The following is a 19284-nucleotide window of genomic DNA, read 5'->3' as shown; positions in this document are numbered from 1 at the left end:
GCTCGGGATGAATCTGCTTTAAGACTAAATAATAGCAGTTCTAGTCCAGTAAGCCTTGCATTTATTTGACATGAAATTAACTAGGAAAATCAATTATTATTATAATTATGTTACTTGCAAATAAACTTTAAGATTCAAAGCACTTATGTTGTATTCGTAAGCACACTCAAGCAAAAAACTGAAATTTAGCAACACATAAAAATGTCACATTACTTTGACGACAACATTTTACTCTTCCAAAAACAATATATAGCTCCAAAGACACACACATATGTCCACTTAGAAATGAAGCACACACACAATCATTCTGGGAACAGCCAGCTACTATACATGGCACATCAACTAAATAGTGCAATTCATCTTAATTATTACAGCACAAATAATACTTGCCCTCCCTTTCTCATTAATATTCTCTCAAGGGATGGCTTTCTAAAAAGAAAAAAATAAGTTCATAAGAATTTCAGAGTTCCAAAATAAAACAAGTCATACACATAGCTAAAGTAAAAAGTGATTCAAGAAAAACATTATATTGATCTTTCTTAGTAAAATGTAAATAATCTCCTTTATCTTTTAAAGGTACCTGCAAAATGTGACTTCCCAAATGTGCTTCAAATACTTCAATGGCCAGTGCACTGGGGCTTCTCCTTCGTTGTGCACCTATAACTTAAAAAAAGAGGAAATAAGAAAGAAGAATAAAAATAAAGTTGGAGTTCTGATTCATACCTTTAGCATAAGTAGACCCCAGCTTGTATTTTCAACTCAGAAAATCAAATATTAAACCATCATTAAGCCATCTACAAACATTAGACACCACATCCACAATTTTTTTAAATCTTTACCCTTTTTCCTATAGTGGAATAAAACATTTATTTAATAATAAATTAGTAAACAGACTGTCTTAAAAATTCAAGTATTGATATATTCTAAATATACATGCACTGTTTCTTCTCTCCCCCAACCCCTTATAGAAACCTAAACTTTTCATATCTTCTAGCTTAGAAAAAGGCAAAGAAAATTTTTTCAATGTTCTAATGCAATAACTTTATCATAATTTAATAAGCACAACATGTTGGATAAGAGATTTTCATTAATGACTGTTGGCATTACTGTTAAGCATCTCAGGATGGTTGGAGTTCATATTTACTGAATATTCACAGGTAACTTGACAGGGCTGCCCAGAGGCCCAGGTGGAACCTTGTCCAGCACATGCCTCTCCAGGTTCATGATAATTCTTTTATCTGAATACTCCTGTTCTTCTTTTCCTGACAAACCCCACATTTGCTGTCCACAGGCACCTGCACTCAATAAGACACCACATTCCTTAAAATCTGAGTTTAATGCATGATATTTGTACAATCCAGAATTTAAAATTATTTCTTTACAACTTTCTTGCATGGTGTCACAGTTTGGTTTTAAACCTGTTCGGGGTGTTCTTCCTCCATTTTAAAAAGTTCACAAACATAATAAAAATCTGTCTGCTTTACATGATTCAGGAAAGAAAATGTTCAGATATTTTTCACATTTCCAAAAGGTAAGTTCTCCATGTCTTTCTCTTTTTTTTTTTTCTGAAAATTCCATTACAAACCTCTGCTCCCTTAGACCTAGATACTAAAAATTGAAAATAAAATCGAAACCCCTAATTGCTTTAAAAAACATTTTCAGCTATTGACAAGAAAATCCTAGCAAAATGCTGCTGGGACAATTCTGCTTCATTTCAGTTACTAAGTCAGTCAGTTGGATCCATAACTTAGTAGGGCTTATTATATAAATATACTTATGATTATTGTGCTGTACAGAAGTAGCAGTTTGCTCCTGTGATTGTTAGTTAGTGTCTGCTGTGTCTGAAAAGCACTTTAAAAATAGCATGACTGTTGAGTATCATTATTACTGGCGAGAAGAAATAAAAGGGGTACTTTTTTTCAATGGAAAAATTTATAAAATATAATTGAAGAGTGATTATTATCGAAGAACATTCCAGCTGGAAGGAATCTTAGAAATCTCTATTCACACTTCCTTATTTGCTTCAAAAGCCAAACCCACAACTGATCATCTTAAAATAGAAGAGTCAGGATTCTATCTTAAGGTTAATCCTTACGTATAGGCACAGGATTTTTAAATTTTAATATTCAGATATACTTAAGGCAGTACTATTCTGTGTGTGTGTGTGTTTCTGATTAATTTCCTATTCTAACATGCACATTACTCCCTTCAAAACTCCTTTGGCATTTTTGATAATGCAGCTGTCTTGCTGAATACTGTTTTCAGTTTCTAGAGTGTTAATTGCACATTATGGTAGCTTAGTGTGAATGATCCCACATGAATAAAATCTGCAGTCTTTTTTTTTTTTTAAGATTGTTGGGTTGGGGTGGGGGGGTTCAGGGAGGGAGAAGGCGGAGTTGAAAAACTTCAAAAACGTCCACTCTTGCTATGAGGCAATAACTAGGATTCAGAAGGCTCTTTATTAATAGCTCATAATTTAGGGGCATTTCAGGGCTTCCAATTACGTAGTTGAGAATAAACCACTGTACCTCACAAAAGAAAACGGACTAATTTTAGAGAACATAGACACTTCTACGAAGAATTGGATTAAGAGGGGTCCAGCGAGCCCCTAAAACATCACAGGAAATGTAGGGAGAGTGCTTACTTACTCAACAGACCAAGAGGTTTCAGTAACAACACATGGCAGCTCAGCTAACTGTTACCTTCTGCCTTCTAGAAACCTGAATACAGCTGATACAGTGGGGGCCAGACTGCAGGGGTTATAAGAAACTGACGGCCTTTCTTTTCCTTCCTCTTCCTTACTTAAGGTTCAGGCTATTCTCTAAGTAAGTGTTTTGAATGCATAAATATTTAGGAATTTTATTTTAAAAACTTATTAGCTAGCCTGGAAAACCACACATCTTCACTGGGTCTTACTTGCATGAGTGCTAGCTCATAGTTATCCTTCTTTGTTCTTAAACTCTAGAAATCTCAGTGTGCATCCCAGGCATGACACATAAGCAACCTGTAAGTGGTTTCATGCTATTCTATCAATGGCATTTTTATGGCTCTGGAACTTCTCTTGATTTATATGTTTTGCACTTATGCAGGTGATGTGGGCTGTAATGACAGTTCCTAATTTTACAACCAACATAAATATGTTAAACAGGAGCCCATTATGCCCCAGCTCTGACTCTAACATTATTGGTGACCGAATAGATGTTAAATGTATACTTCTTATCTTGTACTTTTTAATCTTATCACATTCGTATTTTGAGGTTTTAAACAATAACCTGATAACTTACTAACATTAAAAATATAGCTGTTTTGTTTTCTTTCTCTCTGTTGTGCTTCTAGAGCATCATTAATTCCTAAAAAAAAAAAAAAAAAAGGAAGAATTTCCTTCATGAGATCCTTCATTAGAAAAATCACACATTGCTTATGATACTCTTTCAGATTTTTGTATTTGGAAGTTGACAGTATCTAAAACCATTTGACAGTCCAGAGTCAATGTGTATATATTATTGCCAAATAGTTCACTGTGGAGTCTGATCTACTTACATATTTCATGTATTTGTTTGATTAAAAAAACAATACTTTTTGAAATGGAAAGGACACTAAATTTACATCTCCCCTTCAAAAAATAACCCAAGCCACAGAGCAAGTAATTGGGACATATAATCCCTCATCTGTCCTAACTCACTGACAGTGAGATGTGAGAACAACATGAGTTGAACAGTTTGTCCAAGCTGTTAAAAGAATGACAACAACAAAAAAATCACACCACCTATACAGTAATTCAACTTTAAATGGTATTCAGCATTTACAGTATTCCTATGTGATGTTGAAAACTGCTATGTACTGTAAGATAACTAGTACTATAAAATCTAATCAGCAATAAAAAAACTGAAGCAATTTACAACAGACCAAGGCCTAGCATATAATTATCAACAAATACCTCAACAATACTCTATCATGCTTTGCAAGGTTAAAAATAAAGCTAGCATTCTCAGAAACTTTAAATGGAAGAGATATATTGGGAGAAGGATTTTTAAAAATCAATTAAAGAAATTCAGATTGTCTCAGAAATCTAAAAAATGATATTATTAATTATTAGGACAATGCACGTAGCCTTCTACTCACTAAAGAATGGAAGACAAAAAAGGAAATCACAATCTGAAACATCTAAAAATTTAGTTTTGTCCCTCAACAATGTCAGCAAAAATGTTCTCCACTAGGCTCTTCTGCATAACCTTGTGAGGTGGTCATTGAGAATTAATTCAGTGCAGTAAAAGACAATCCCTCTTTTGGGAATTACATCCCTCCAGTCCTATTCCTCACCAGTACTCGGCGCCTTCAGGGATGCACAATCGTTGGGAGGGCTGAGGCTCAGTGCTCAGTGGGAGTTTGACCTATTCAGCCAAAAGGTCAGCTTTCCACAGAAGAACCCATTACAGATCTGAAACAGGACAGCTCAGTGGACACATAATGAAAGGGGAAAAGTCAGGAGCCCTGTTTGCCCGGTGTCCGGCACTGCCCTTTTCCAGAGAAAGGGGAGCAGGGCCTGCTCCTTCACCAGCACAGTGCACAAGGGGAAGGTAAAGATATTCAAAAATGAAGATACCATAGTGAGGCAGGGTTCTTTTTTTTTTTTTTTTTTAAAGATTTACTTATTTATTTATTCATACAAACACTGGGTACAGTCAGAAGCGCGGGAGGGTGAGAGAATTCACCAGAGCCAGAGCGGGGAGCAGAGCAGGCAGAAGGACCGAAGTACACTGCTGAGGGGAGCAGCGGGCGGCAGGACAGGTCTGCGCGCCATGTGGGACCCTCCTCCTGTGGCAGGGAAGCAGCCGGGGATCGAACCAGCGCCGCGGAGGCTGCGGGCAGCTTTGCAACCCAGCGCTCAACCGCTGCACCAGCGGGGAGGCCCGAGGCAGGGTTCTTAATGAATTGTTTTATTAGGAAAAAGTCACTGGCAGATCAGGAAGACCACTTTCGAGATATTTTCTCATCCTTCCCCCTCCATGGGGAACAACATGAAAGCAGAGGTCAACATGGTCTCAGAGTTTGGGAAGCAGCATTTCCAAGACACAATCATCCACCTAGTGGAGAGGCAAGCTTCATGCCAGACTGGCTACCCTCTAAATCAGTCATCCAAAGAGCAAGACTCTGTTCCCACACTGAGCTTGGGGGAAGGGGGGACTAAAGAGCATGCTTCCTGGAATCCTGGACATCATTCCTTGAGCTTTAGTGTCTGGGTTAAGCAAAGTCAGGGTCTGGAATGCGTAATGAGTCTTTCCATGGCTACCAAAGAAAAGCAAAGGGGTTTCCCTTGAAGAATCTCAATTAGCCACCCTCACTCTAGAGCAAAGGAAGCCTGGGACGGTTTTCCCAGGAGCATCAGAAGTTGATGGGGGGTGGGGTAGGGTGGTGTGTATGTGTTTTCTCCTATCATAATAACAATCTGATTTTATGTGATTTTATGTGATTTGGTTTAATGTAGGACCAAATGTTCATTCTCAAACAACTCTACCTACTGCCCACATTCACCATGTGCATCCTCTCAGCCCTATACTCCTGCCTGTGTATGCCTCAGACACTGGGGGCATTTCAAGTTTAATGGAGATGAGACAACAAATTAAGTAGTGCTAAGGATCGGATTAACCCATACGGCAACACCATAAATGAAAATCTGTTGCCACAAGCACTGCATGTAGAATTTCCAGGGAATGCATCATGTCAATATCTGAAAACAAATAATGCAATGCTTTTTCAATGTACTTAGTGTTTTGCCACTGAAAGAAAACTGGGGACAAGCATTGTTAATCAGACGTTCAAATGTCTGATTAACAAAAAATACAAAAAGAAAACCTCCTCTATTCAGTAGTACACTTTGTTTTTTTTTTAAATTCATATTTAGAATATTCTTAAAAATAATACATCTTCATAATTCATCTCCCAGAATCCATTAGTACACTGTATTACCAATCTAGACAAAAGGTATTTAATCCAATTATATAATTGAAACTTTAAGAAACCTTATGTGAGTCAAAATTCTTTAATGCAACACATATTTAAATTTCTCCCACAATTTAAGTATGGATTGAGTGCATTAGGGAAAAGCATTAGGGATGACATGACAGTGAAAGTATTAATATCTATAAATGAATGGCTGAATTTGGGAAAAAGAAATACCTACTTTTGTCAAAGAAAGCTATCTGTATAGTCTCAGGTAGTAAAGAACTAGAGGGAAAGCACATAATATTCAATAGCTGTTTAGGCCAAGGTATGTTTATCATCAACTTCTCATCTTCTGAAAAATTAAATAGCATTCACATGCTTTACAAAAACTTCGCTTTACAATTTTCTGCAGCAAAATGGAAAAGACGTCTGGTGTAAAATCACACCCAAAAATTACTCTAATAACTTGACAATGGTTTTGTGTATTTGATCAGTGACAAATTACAAGGACTTCTTCTTCACACATAATTTCCTTTCTAAAGTCTCACTCGACTCACCTACCTCCCTATTCCATCAAAGAGTGTCTAACTCCTGAAGCAGGTATGTCTCAATCTATATTTGGGAAAAGGGGAAACTAGCCTTTCTACAACCTGTAGCTACTGTAGGGATTCTATATGTGTCTTATATGAACTATACATAGGGCGATGAGCGTTCTTTATGAAAAACCCAACTTCCCCTTGGCAATGAGGTTCTTAAAGCAATAGACTAAACTGCTGTTTGTGGTGATAGCACCTGAGTATGATGAAGCCTCTTGGATGGAAACCTTAGGGAAATGCAGGCCTGATCCACACTTTGTTTGGGGGACAGGAAAAGAGGTACATATCGGGGATCCTCAGAAATGCAAGGAGGTACAGAAGGAGAAGAACATGGCATCAGAACTGGACTCATAGACCCGGACATGTTTTACTTTCCTGATACTTCAAATAAGACTTTCTGAAAGTTGTAGGTATTTATCATTCCAATTTTACTTTCTCAGTCATTTCAAAGTAACAATGTATATTAAAGGAGGACGCTTTTTAAGGACTGAAGTTCAACAACTTAAAAGGCATCAAGTCTTTTCTCAGTGTTTCTTGACTTCAACTTGATCCTACAGGAATTGCTTTTGGATGCAAAGTTCAGCTAATTTTTAATTCCCTTTACACTGGGAAGGGAATAAGGATTTCTTCTTTTTCTTTACTAAATAAAAAAGGTAAAAGGAAAAAAAGATTATGACTAATCTTTCCTTAGATTCCCAGCAGAGATACTAGAAGTGGTGGCTTATAACCCTTTTCACTCTGGAGAAGTTCTAGGGTGAGGGGGTATAAAATGACTTTGGAATGATGAATGTGAAAGAGGAGAATCTCTCATGACAGAGTCTTAATTTTTATCTAAGAGCCACTCAGCAAGAAAACTCTTCTGGCTTCAGCACTGTGGCAGCAAACAGGCATTGGGCCGCGCTAGGTGGCAGACCTTCTGCTGGGGACTTGGAACATATAGATGAAGACACAGTCCACTGAGGGAGGCAGAAGGACCCAGTGGACCACAGAGTCGACAGCACAGACACTGGCCTGGGCTTAGAGCCTAAACCTGTGCCTGACGGAGGAAGGGGTTCTACTTTCTGAGCACAATTTGAAGCCTCTAGTTTTGAGCTGGTTCTTTTGTTGTTGTTTTTGCATCAATTATACATCTTACAATAGCCATTTTATTTTACAAATTGCCTACTCTTCACAGAAAGCCAAGCACTTTGACCATAGCTCTCAAAAGGATAGTATGAATGCATCAAATTTCAGATTTAACTGAAGCATCAACTTAGTAAAGTTTAATATTTGCTCTTTAACTGGTAGACATAACCTCGCTCATTAATATGCTAAAAAATATTTTTGAGAAGTGTAAACTTTTTATGGGGGTTAGATTTGATAATGTTCCCTTGGTAGGGGCCAAAATAAGGATAATTACACTTTCATTTTGCAAACTGTCCTAAAAGCCTTGCAGTTGAAACCTGCCATACCTCTCCCACTGACCTCAGGGGCACGCAGACCATTAAATGCAGGAGTCCCCCCACCAGAGGATGGGGTGGGAGGAGATGATCACTGAATCAACACAGTGTCAGTTGGTCAGCACTCTCTGGTGCAGGAAGAAGTCTACATCTGCTATCTGGAATTTTTTTGCAAGTCTGATCCCAAAGCTTCATGTTATGACATTTGTAACATCTGCTACAAATCTGAGGTAAGTCAGGCACAACCTTATTACTTTCAGCCTAATGCTCCATCCATCCTTTGGGCATTCCTAGGCCACTGATTCGACAGGGAACTCAGAATGTCGTATCTGCAGGAAGCAGTTTGTGTTTCTGTAGGAGAAAGAAGTTGATGTCTCTCGCCTTCTCCCTCATCTCTCTCCTGTTCATCCATTCATACATTCTGGCATGCCCCACTTCTCCTCTCTCCTCCCTCCTCACTCTCTGTAGCTTTGGGGTCATATTAATGCTTGGAAATGCATTCAGTGACTTTCTTTCTTCAACATAAATGGTTCCACAAAGCAGAGGGGTGTTGGCCCAAACAAAAGATGCGATGTTCTGCATGTAATAGTAGCTGCTGTTGAAAAGTCACTCTGATCAATTTCCAAAGCTCACCCATCTCACATTATGGGATTACATTTAGTCAACCACAGTTTAGTGAACATTTGTAATATGACCAATATTAACCTCTATGACCCAGGAACTAGAGATGGAAGCCAGGCCTCCATCTCCATTTTGAGATCCTTTCTTTGACATGTCACCAGAAATCAACTAAAAATAAACCATGCAAAACAGTTACTGAGCCTCTACTCTTGTAGTGGGGCCTGTATCAGTGGATATAAAAATGACTAAGAACCATCCTGACCCGTCAGGTGATCAGAGTCCAGGGGGAGACTGATCAAAAACAAATCATAATGCAGTAAGTGTGAGTTCAAAACTCTCCATTCAGTGCAGGTGAGAACTGGGGAGAGGGGCACTGTTGGCACTGCGCATGCAGGGTGAGGTCACATGCACAGTCAAGTGGGACAGTCAGGTCCCTAAGAGCCAGTGGTTGGCTATGAAGGCAAGGGCAAAGGCATGTGAGCAGGCTCTGGGCTCACCATTTTGCCATCCCAACTTGCTTTTCCTTTGGCGTCAACACCAATGAATTGTCCCACACCATAGACATTTGCACTACACCCCTTTCAGGCTCAACACCACAGTTTTACAGTCAATGACTACACCCAGCAGGACCAGATAGCACAGCACCGCAGAAAAACCCAAACTTCACAATTCTACCTCTGTTTAAACACTAGTGCTTGCTCCAAACCCCATGAACAGACATCTATATCAGCACCCCACTCAACACTGTGAGAGGCAACTGCCTCACCAACTGGGTTGAACTATCTCTTCATATTTCCAAAGGGGACGATCAGGTCCCTTTCTAAAGTGCTGTCAACAATTCCTTGTCAAGATGCTGCTTCCAGGGAAGGGTCAATAGAAGGGGTCACATTTGTGGAGGGCAGTTGTGCACAGATAAAAAGATTTGGGTTCTGGAGTCAGACCAGCCAAGTTTTAAATTCTGTATCTCTAACTAGCTGGTGGTGTCTTGGACAAATTAGACTCTGTGGACCTCAAGTTCTTATTCTGTAAAGGGGTTCACGCTCCCAGAGCTGTTATCAGGATGTGCCACACACCCCCTGCCCTTTTGCCATTGTTCTCCTAGAACTTATTTGCATGTTGCCACTCTCCTTTGCCAGCATGTGACCCCACAAGTTGGAGGATTAGTTTTGTGCACTTCTGATACCCTAGCAGTTAGTATAGGGCCTGGAACACAAAAAGGTGCACAACAAATATTTGTGAATGAATGAACTCACTAGAGCACAATGCCCAGCTCACAGGAGATGCTCAGCATAAGACGACCCTCTCTTCCTTGGGATGAAAAGCAGAGGCTGGGCCAAAGGCAACTCTCCTGAGTCACTATCTCTTTTTCAATTTTAACAACAGTACTAGGACTATTTCTTCCCAAATATTCAGAGTATTTATTGTCTAAAATATTAGCGATATTTCTTTCTCTGTATGTGGTCCCCAGTTTGTGCCTTCCCAACGGCGTGTTATCAAATCTAGTGTTACGGCAAACCCTGCATGCCAAGTACAATCAAGGCCTCAAACCAGTGCAAACATTTCACACATACTTGGGCAACAAGCCAGCAATTCCCTGAGTATCAACAACTGCCCACTGAGTTTTCCTTTGAAGGATTCAGTCATGCCCCATTCCAGCAGTAATTGGCATTCATTTTAATATGCTGAGTGCCTCAGATACAACTTGGTTAGGTAAATGTATACAGCCACCACCACTGGAAATGAAAATCAGCTCTTTAAACCCCACTGCCTTCCTTCTAATTTTATATAAACAAAAGTTCACACAATTATCAATGGTAACTGAGCAGGAGCAAAGTCTTGCTTGTGACAGCAGATCAAGGTCTGCATGGCCACTGCCAGCCACCTCTTGGAGATCGACGAGGCTCTGATTGAGGCAGAGATAAAATTGTGAAAGATGAGCACCATTGGTGCTCTTTAATCATTAATGATTAAAGATTAGTAAACAGTCTGACAAGGCAGATCTAGAATTAAGAACATACACACATACACTTCACACTCACCACCACCATAAAACAAAAGAGAAAAAAGTTCTATTATTAAAGTTTTAGTTGAAACTTCCATCAGAGTATCTTGCCATGTTTCTTTTTTAAAATTACAGCTATTTAAGCAAACCCTTTTCTTAAAACAATATTCAAACATAAAACTACTACAAAGATTCCAGAGAACCTGTGAAAACTGTCCATATACCTCAGGTCAAGAATACTTGCTTTAGCCAAGGACCAAGCAGCCACATGCCCCGTACTAGCCTGGCATTTAGTGAGTCTGAACAAATGATTCCTTGAATGAATGAGTCAGTAATCAAATGAATGAATGCAGTGAGATTCAGTCAAGAGAGAGCAGGCAACTAAAGCAGACACTTGCATTCTGTGTGGGACTTCGAGACTGAAAGCAGCAGCCAGTTAGTTGGTTTATTCACAAAAAATTGCTTTGTGGAATTATACACTGCTCCTCCCCTTCTAAATGCAGACAGAGGGAGGAAAGGAAAAAGAGATAATGAAGGTTTGCAAATGAAGTGGGTACAACTGTGCAATCAATCAACATTTTCTGAGAAAGAATCTGCACCACTTGCCAAAAATCTGAACTGAATAACTGAACCAGCATTCTGATGAGAACGGACTTTGCCACTAGCCAGTCATTTTTATTTGTCTTCCAGCTGTCTTGCTTCCCTTTTCCAGGAAGCCACTGGTCTCTTCAGTTTAGTGGTTCAGGCATGGGAATTCATTTAACCGTGGCTAAATGCATACTCTATGTTATTCTTTTAATACACCTCTATTGAATGTTGTGTGCATGCCAAGTATTATGCTTGCTGGAAATGATACAAATGAATTGTTCATCCAAGTATTCATTGAGGACCTACTAAGTGCCAGGTACTCTGCAAGGCCATATGAAATACCACAGAAGAATGAACAAAACAGACAAACATGCCTACATGGAGCTGGCATTCTAGTGGGAAAGTTTGGACAACGATAATACATTTGGTAAGTAGCATGAAAATAAAATAAAGGAACAAGGGGAAAGAAGTGAAAGGAATTAGTGAATAAGACAGGAAGATCAAGGAAGTTCTCAAACATCATCTCAGTAGAGATATAGGTAAAGGAATGATGTGCTGTCCAGATGAAGGGAGGAGACAGTATAAAGGCCGTGAGATAGAATCTTATATTCGGGAAATGGAAAGGAACCAGAATCCAGGAAATCTAAAGACTGGGAAAGGAGAAACATAAACTAGAACGAAATGATATTTTTCTCAGATCTCAGGAAAGGGAGCATCTATATCTCTAGTGAAACTTAAAGATGTTTAAAAAAAGAGGTATTGATGCCTGCAATGTACAGAAAATTTTCAAGTAAACAACGTACAGAAAATTTTCAGGATGGGTGGGGTGGGGTGGGATTTGTGGCTGGGATGGAGAGAAGAGCATACATGATGGCACAAAGTGAGCAAGACAAGGGAGCATCACCTGGACAGGGAAAATATCCAAAGGACCCACATACCAAGTCACCAATGGCCTGACAGACAGTACAAGGGAGTCTACAGTCTACACACAGCAGTTGGGATCTATTTGCAGATCTGAATGGGGGAGGGATGTGTGTGTTATGTGGGTGATGGCATATGGGTAAAATCACGTTGGAAGGAAAGATGAAAATATGGCCATGGCACAGTCAAGGAAAGAAATGACATTGAATTAATGCTGGTAAATAAATTAGAAAGACTTGAAATTGGAGTCCCACTGTAAAGCTATTTAGAAGGTTGGCTTGAGAGCATTTTTTGATCAACCGGTAAGGGAAAAGGAAGAGTCAAGCACGAACTCCAGGTGTTTGGTTAGCAAACAGTGTAACAAGTCACTCATTCCCAGCAACAGGACATTTAGAAGAGAGAAAGGCGTTAAGGAGAGGATGGCATCTTGAGCTGGAGGTGCCTTTAGGTCAGACACACAGAAATGAGTTGTGCAGTGGACCTGAGGCTCTGGGTAGAGGTGTGGTAGAGGCCAGACTGGGCTACAGTCATTAGTACAGAGGCAAGTATAGAAACCTTTGGCAGGACAGAAAGGGCTGCCAGGTCAACCTCTACCTTCGTAAGAGGAAGGAGAGCCAGCAAAAAGCCAGAGAATAAACACCCAGAGGTGTGAGGTAGGAGGTAAATAAAAAGGCTATGGTGCCTGAGAAAGAGCAAGAGCGGAAGTGGAATCTCATCAAGTGTCACGGGAGAGCACATGCTGTCCTGGACAAGGCACCACACTCCAGTGAGGGGTAAATGAGAGGTTGAAACTATGCACTTTCAATTCCTTTTACAGAAATTTGGAAGTGAAAGGAAGGAGAGTAAGGGATGAAAGCTGAGCAAGGAAGAGAGGTGAAGAAATACCTAGAATGAAGAGTTTTGTTTATTAAGTGACTTGAGGATATCAAGTCTGGAGGGAAAGAAGCAGGCAGTGACTATGAGATATTCAACAAATTAAAACCTAGAGTTTAGATAAAGCTGAGAAACAGGTAACACATAATTATAAAATAATTTAAAATTTCATGATACCTTGAATCTACAAAAAGGGTGCTCTATGTGATGAGCCATCCAATCAATGGGGACTTCAGCTTCACAGACAGTTCTTCTAGATGATGGTCAGACAACACACTGGTCAACAACTCATGTTCAGAAGAGTATCTGTATAGGAAAAGCTGCCTGAACACATCTAAAATCATATCACCATCACATCCTCCTGAAACATTCGTCCTTTTCTACGGTGAAAAGTTTCCGTTCTGCTAGCATAGCATGTGGATTATTTCAGTAGCTTCATTCCTCATTGGTTTTTTCAACTGTGTAAATAAGGAAATAAAGCATTCTACCCTGAGATCTTAGTAGCTAGCATTAGAGTTATTTCCCTGGCAGATGTATGAAAACGAGGCCCTGTGTTTACAAAGACCCAACATACTGTAAGTACAGCAACACTCTACTCATCAGATGACATGACTTTGAGACTCCCCTTCAGTGCTGATTTCTCCCTCACTTCACCCATCAGTAAGAATGTCCTCTCCTGGTCTCGTCAGTCCTTCTCTGTCCTTGTATCTCTTGCTATGGAAAAAGTTTTAAAAATGTCCTAAATAGAGGAGTTACCTCAGTTTGTTTTTATTGTCCCCAGAACTCTTGGATCACAAAAGCAATAAGTATTCCATCCTTGTAGCCAAGATCTGTCGAATGCCCACAGGCAAGTATTGCAACAGATTATTAATATAGCCAGCCATGTGTAAACTAAAGGAATATTAAGTAATCAGAAAAAATGAAAATGCCTTTTATGTGTTAGAAAAACAACTGCAAAGGAAAAAAAAATCCCATATTTCTCCTGCATTATTTAATGAATTTTGATTAAGCCAATGAAGAAAGATGTCAAGAATTGCTGCATATGTGAGAGAATAAGGCCTTGTTGCGCATGAAATATTTCTCTTACAAAAGTAGTTGTCTCATTTTTAGTGAATTGAATTTTCTAGGTGGTAAAGAGGAAAGACAATTTTTCCTGAAATTAAAAAAATTATTTAAACAAACCTCATTGTCAGTACTCAGAAGAAAATATTTAATAAAACTTGCTCTCTTAGTTCTCTTTTTTTCCCCTTTAAGACAGATTACTTGTGAGCTTTCAGAATCTGATAGGGACCATGTGGTCATCTTTATTTGCTTGAGCCAATTTCACTTTCATTCATTTGCAATGCTGCTGCCACCTCATTTTTCTCCTTCATAATTTAATCATAGTTGAGATCCAGTAAGCCCTGCATGGTGTCTTCCAAAGTTTATTCACTTCAACTACTGACCTCTTTTTTAGAAAGAACATCTTCCATAGTAATAGCTTGACACAGGTTTAGCTCTGCATTCTGCAATATTCTTCAAAGGATCTTAAAATTTCGACTTCATTTGTAAGTATTTAGGAGTACTTCAGGAGATGGGGAGGCAGCTGCAGTTTAGTACAAAGAGCATAATTCTAAAATACAAACCATTATTTCTCACACGAGTTCTGTCACTTACTGGTTGGTGAATAAGGGTAAGGCACTTGACATCTGGGTCTTGGTTTCCCCATCTGTCTAGTAAGATAATAATCTCTTGTCCAAAGAATGGTTGACAAGGGCTAACTATCATTATTTGTGACAGTTTTCTAGCACATGCTTCTAAATAGTAAGGAATGAATAAATTTTAGTGAAATCTAGATTTTAAAAAATCTCTGTAGCAAAATAAAAGTGGGTGCTGATCAAGTGCTTTTTATGATGAAGATTAAAGAAAGTCACCAGGGTGGTATAAACAGGTGCTTTGTGTCATTTTCTAGACTGTGTGTGACCTCAAGTCAGTTTAAAAGCTCAGAGAGATAGAGTTTTACCAGCAAGATGAACACATTCCCACCCACTTCAGCATGTAGTGTAAGGAGGAAATGAGCTGATGTACATAAAGTGCCTTTCCTGGCATCTGACACTTAGAGAGGTGTTCACTCAATGTTAGTTCCCTTCCCCTTCTTCAAAGATGTGTATTCTAGGAATCATGTGCAAATTGAAAAAAAAAAAAATAACTGGGGGCTTCCCTGGTGGCCTAGGAGTTAAGTCTCAGGACTATCACTACTAAGTCCTGAGTTCAATCCCCAGTCAGGGAGGTGACCCACATGGAGCAGCAGACCTCTCCTGTCTTTCTGCAGTGTATTTTAGTAGATCTGTCTGCACTGCTTCCCATTCTGTCTCTGGTGAATCCTCTCACACCCTCCCTCCTCCCACCTCTGTCCTACACCCCAGTTCTTCTATGCCAAAGTAAATTTTTAAAAAGTTTAAAAAATAGGGCCTCCCCTGGTGGTGCAGCGGTTGAGCGCTGGGCTGCAAAGCTGCCCTCAGCCTCTGCAGCGCCGGCTTGATTCCCAGCCACTGGCGAGGGTCCCACATGGCACACAGACCTCTCCTGCCACCCGCTGCTCCCCTCAGCAGTGTACTTAGGTCCTTCTGCCTGTTCTGCTCCCTGCTCTGGCTCTGGTGAATTCTCTTGCCCTCCCGCACTTCTGACTGTACCCAGTGCTTGTATGAATAAATAAATAAATCTTTAAAAAAAAGTTTAAAAAATAACAAATCTTATAGAGCAAATTATATATGATGGTCTTATGGAGAAAGGTGGTGTGGTAGACTTGGGCATGTACATATGCAGGCCTGTGTACCCCTACATGTACCCACACACATATGGTGAAATCTATATTTACATTCTCAAATACTAACACACACACACTACAGGGCAGGTGTACTGGGATGTTTGCTGGAATTATGAGTGCCTAATGCAGAAGATGCACAGCTCAAGTACCTACTACAATGCTACCAGCATAAAGGTTATCTTCCACTTTTTTGCCAGGAGGGATAACCAGCAGAAGCAGCCCACAGACCCCCGCGCGCTGCCCCCTCTATCCGTCGGTCCTGATTGGTCATGTCATGTTTGTTGTCAGGCCCATCTGGCCAGCAGGTGTGGCGCCGCACGGCTGCGTGTATTTGATTATTGACTAGTGAGTATTTCCAAAGGGCACGACAGACTGCTGACTGACCCTCGGTAATAACACGTGGCAATCTTCCCTGTTTACACATGTAAGAGCTAAAAATAAAAGGAAACCGATTTTGAATTTTTTTAAACTACATTTTGACCAGAGGCTTTTCACAAAGCTTCCATATATATCAGTCAAACAGTGAGCTTGGCAGGCTTGTATAGAGTCTATTAAAGGGGGAATAAGGTTCATGAATTTCAAGCTTGGAGGGCTCTAATTACCTCATGCTCAAACTTTAACTACAAAACTCAGATAAATTGCTGCACTAAAACCATAGAAGATCCTCCACCTGATTTGTGCCAGTGCATCTAAAGCTCAGTGAGGCTGATCCCAGAGAGGTTTTTCAAATCAATCCTAAGGGAATATGTTCTGGATCTGTCTCTAATGAGTATATATGGATTACTTGGATGTTTTGGTAAAGCTACCCAGTAAATTAGCCAATCTGAAATTTTATTAGCCGCAAAGCTGTTCAGCAGTCATCCACATAGCCCAAGAACATGGGAGAATTAAAGTCATTTTAAGCATCTATTAGCCAGGTACCAGGAATCTGTCTCGGGTCCTGGCGGGTAGTTGTAACATTAAACTAATTGGCTAATAGTTACCGCTGTCTCTTCAGCGCTTTTTTGTTCTCAGAGGTGTGACCCCTTCTTGAACCAATTTATTTTCACTCAGAGGGAGGTCCTAAATTTATTTTACTTCAAAGTATGATTTGGATTCAAAAACAAAACAAAAGCAGACACAAAAGATCTGTATATATAAACCACAGTGCAAACAGCTAAAGCTGAGCTTAAATAGTAACAGCCGAAAAGTTGGACTTGAGTGAGTGTGGAAGGCAGAGGGAAATGTAGAAAACAAACACCACTCTCAAATATTCAAAACATTCATATTTTATCAAAGATACATGGAGGCGAAGTGGGGATTTCCCTCTGCCTGCTCTAGCACTCTCCATGGCTATTTATCTAGTTACAAACTTTTATAGATGTGAAATATTTTAAGAAGTCCTTTAGAAATGGCCCGAGGTAATTTCAAACTTAACAGACCCTGTCCCACCAGAGCTCATTACAGTGAATTTTATAACAAAGTACCCTCTACTTAATTTTCAGAGCCTAGCCAAGCGTACTAGAAATGCAGCTGCATTAAGTGCAATTAATGGTACAATAAAAGCAGTGGAGGGCTGTTTAACACCCAAGAACCAGCAGTAAACACTGGCTCCACGCTCTCTAACCGTCAGTGATATGTCAAAGGACCCAGAGTGTGAGGTTTCAGTATCCAGGGGGAAATGTTTCTCTCTTGCTGGAGAAAAAGTCTTCTGTCCTCCAACAATTCCTCCCAGAGACTGTATGAAAGGATGTAAAGTTATTCCCTCCAGTTATGCCAGGAGCATCCCCGTTCCCTTTGAGACGGAGCCCGGCACAGTAACTTCATGTTCCCATTAGTGGGAGAAAAGGACAAATTCAATTTCACCAAAAATGAGTCTAACAGCAAGAGACTCATAATGCACAAAATGATTTGATTTTATAACTAACGTGGAGTCAGAAGTCAGATAAAAGGAACTATCCAATCAGGATTGAATGTTTATTCTTTTCAAATAAACAACAACAACAACAAAACCCTCAAAAAATGGAGGATGGGCAGCAACAGCTATAATGATGTTTATAAGCCTCTTTAATGATGAAAAATCACTGCTTAGAATTTGAATATGAGAGACACCCAGACAGGAGCAAAAACTTCACTGTCTGATACAATCCAGATAGAACATTTTTTTCAACAAGTTAACTTGTTAAATACCATAAGTGGTCAGCCAGATCTGGAAAGATGGTTATATACATTCTCCTTCCTTAAGTGATTAAGCAAGTTGATCATGAAAAGTATTAGATTATACCCGTTTCTTAGTAGCCCAGTCTGCATTCAGGGTCCGATCTCTGTTTCTATTTCTGGATAAATCTGGTTGTTGTATAATTATATAGAGGACTATAAAATACATTAAAGCTCTATGTTTAACTATAAAATCCCTAGTAACCATTAAAGTGCAGTGAAATTTTGCTAATCATAATATTATAAACAGTTAGCTTATAAAAAAAATCTATGAACAATCCTCAAATTTCTTATTGACTAAAAACTCGCTTCTTACTTCCTTCCTCCACAAAATGCTCCCAAGGGCTTTTACATTAGCTTGACTACTTCCGCTTAGGATGGTCACTTGGGGTAGAATTGCTAGCCAGGAAGGGACGGTGAAAGTAGCATGAGTCGGGGGTTTGCACAAGTGAAAACTTAGGAAGGAAAGAACTGGCGTGCACAGGAATTAGTGGAGATTATCAACCTCAGTCTTCGCTGCCAATGAAAGACCCCTGAGCACTTCCTCCACAGACAGAAAGTATGCCCCATTCCTAAAGACAAACTGTTATTACACATTGCAAATGAAGAGGACAAGAAAAGGAACACCAGAACTTGGCATGGTCACTGGGATCTAGGAATGACTAGAAATCTCGGAGCTTCCACAGGAACCAAGGCACTTTTGCAGAAAAGGTCTAAAAAAGAGAGACAAAAGTAGACACATTTGCAAGAAATAATGTTGTTCTAGACAACTCACCTTGTTTCTGAATGGGCTTAAAATGGTTAAAATAAAGCGATTTATACTACTGGCTTCAAAATAAGGGGTTCCATTACTAGTCTGTCATTTAGAAGGTTTTCTCAACAGTATCACCATTTTTGAGAAACAATAGTGGATGTCTTCTCAATTTACATAGTTTAGATAAACGCATCCAAAGGCAGACAATTCTCAACTTATAAATGCTTCTGAGGGCCTATCCTACCCTCATCACTACTGCTGCTGAGTCCCCATGAGGCAAAAGTTGGTGAGAAGCTGTACGGTGATGAATGAGTGCAGGTCTGAGAATCAGGCACATGGAGTTGGCAACAGTGGTTGTGCTACTTACAAACCAGAGGTTTTCAAGGCAAGTGACTTGACCTTGTTAAGCCTGGATTTCCTCCCCTGTAAGATGTCTGCCCAAATTGCTGAGAAGACAATTTCCATGCACAAAGGGTGGGAGTATGCCCTATACCCTTAGGTGTTGATTTCCAATCCTCTCTCCCACCACAGCCGTAGGGACCTCC

General features: G+C 39.8%; 1 protein-coding gene across 10 annotated transcripts in view; it reads right to left on the bottom strand.

The window, feature by feature from the left end:
• Positions 1–19284, bottom strand: part of NPAS3 (neuronal PAS domain protein 3) — an 846848-nt gene that overhangs the window by 428182 nt on the left and 399382 nt on the right. For 6 of the 10 annotated variants that reach the window (XM_054689778.1, XM_054689784.1, XM_037503193.2 and 3 more), the window contains one exon: positions 581–663. In XM_054689778.1, coding sequence (XP_054545753.1) covers positions 581–663 — 83 coding nt within the window. The remainder of the gene's footprint in view (positions 1–580; positions 664–19284) is intronic. The other 4 variants (XM_054689786.1, XM_054689793.1, XM_054689777.1 and 1 more) reach the window with 1 other exon arrangement.

The sequence above is a fragment of the Talpa occidentalis genome, unplaced genomic scaffold, assembly GCF_014898055.3.
Source record: "Talpa occidentalis isolate TD23 unplaced genomic scaffold, MPIMG_talOcc4v2.1 talOcc4.11, whole genome shotgun sequence".
In the NCBI taxonomy this organism is placed as follows: Eukaryota; Metazoa; Chordata; class Mammalia; order Eulipotyphla; family Talpidae; genus Talpa; species Talpa occidentalis.
The sequence above is the reverse complement of the archived record's forward strand: the minus strand, read 5'-3'. Positions and strand labels throughout refer to the sequence as shown.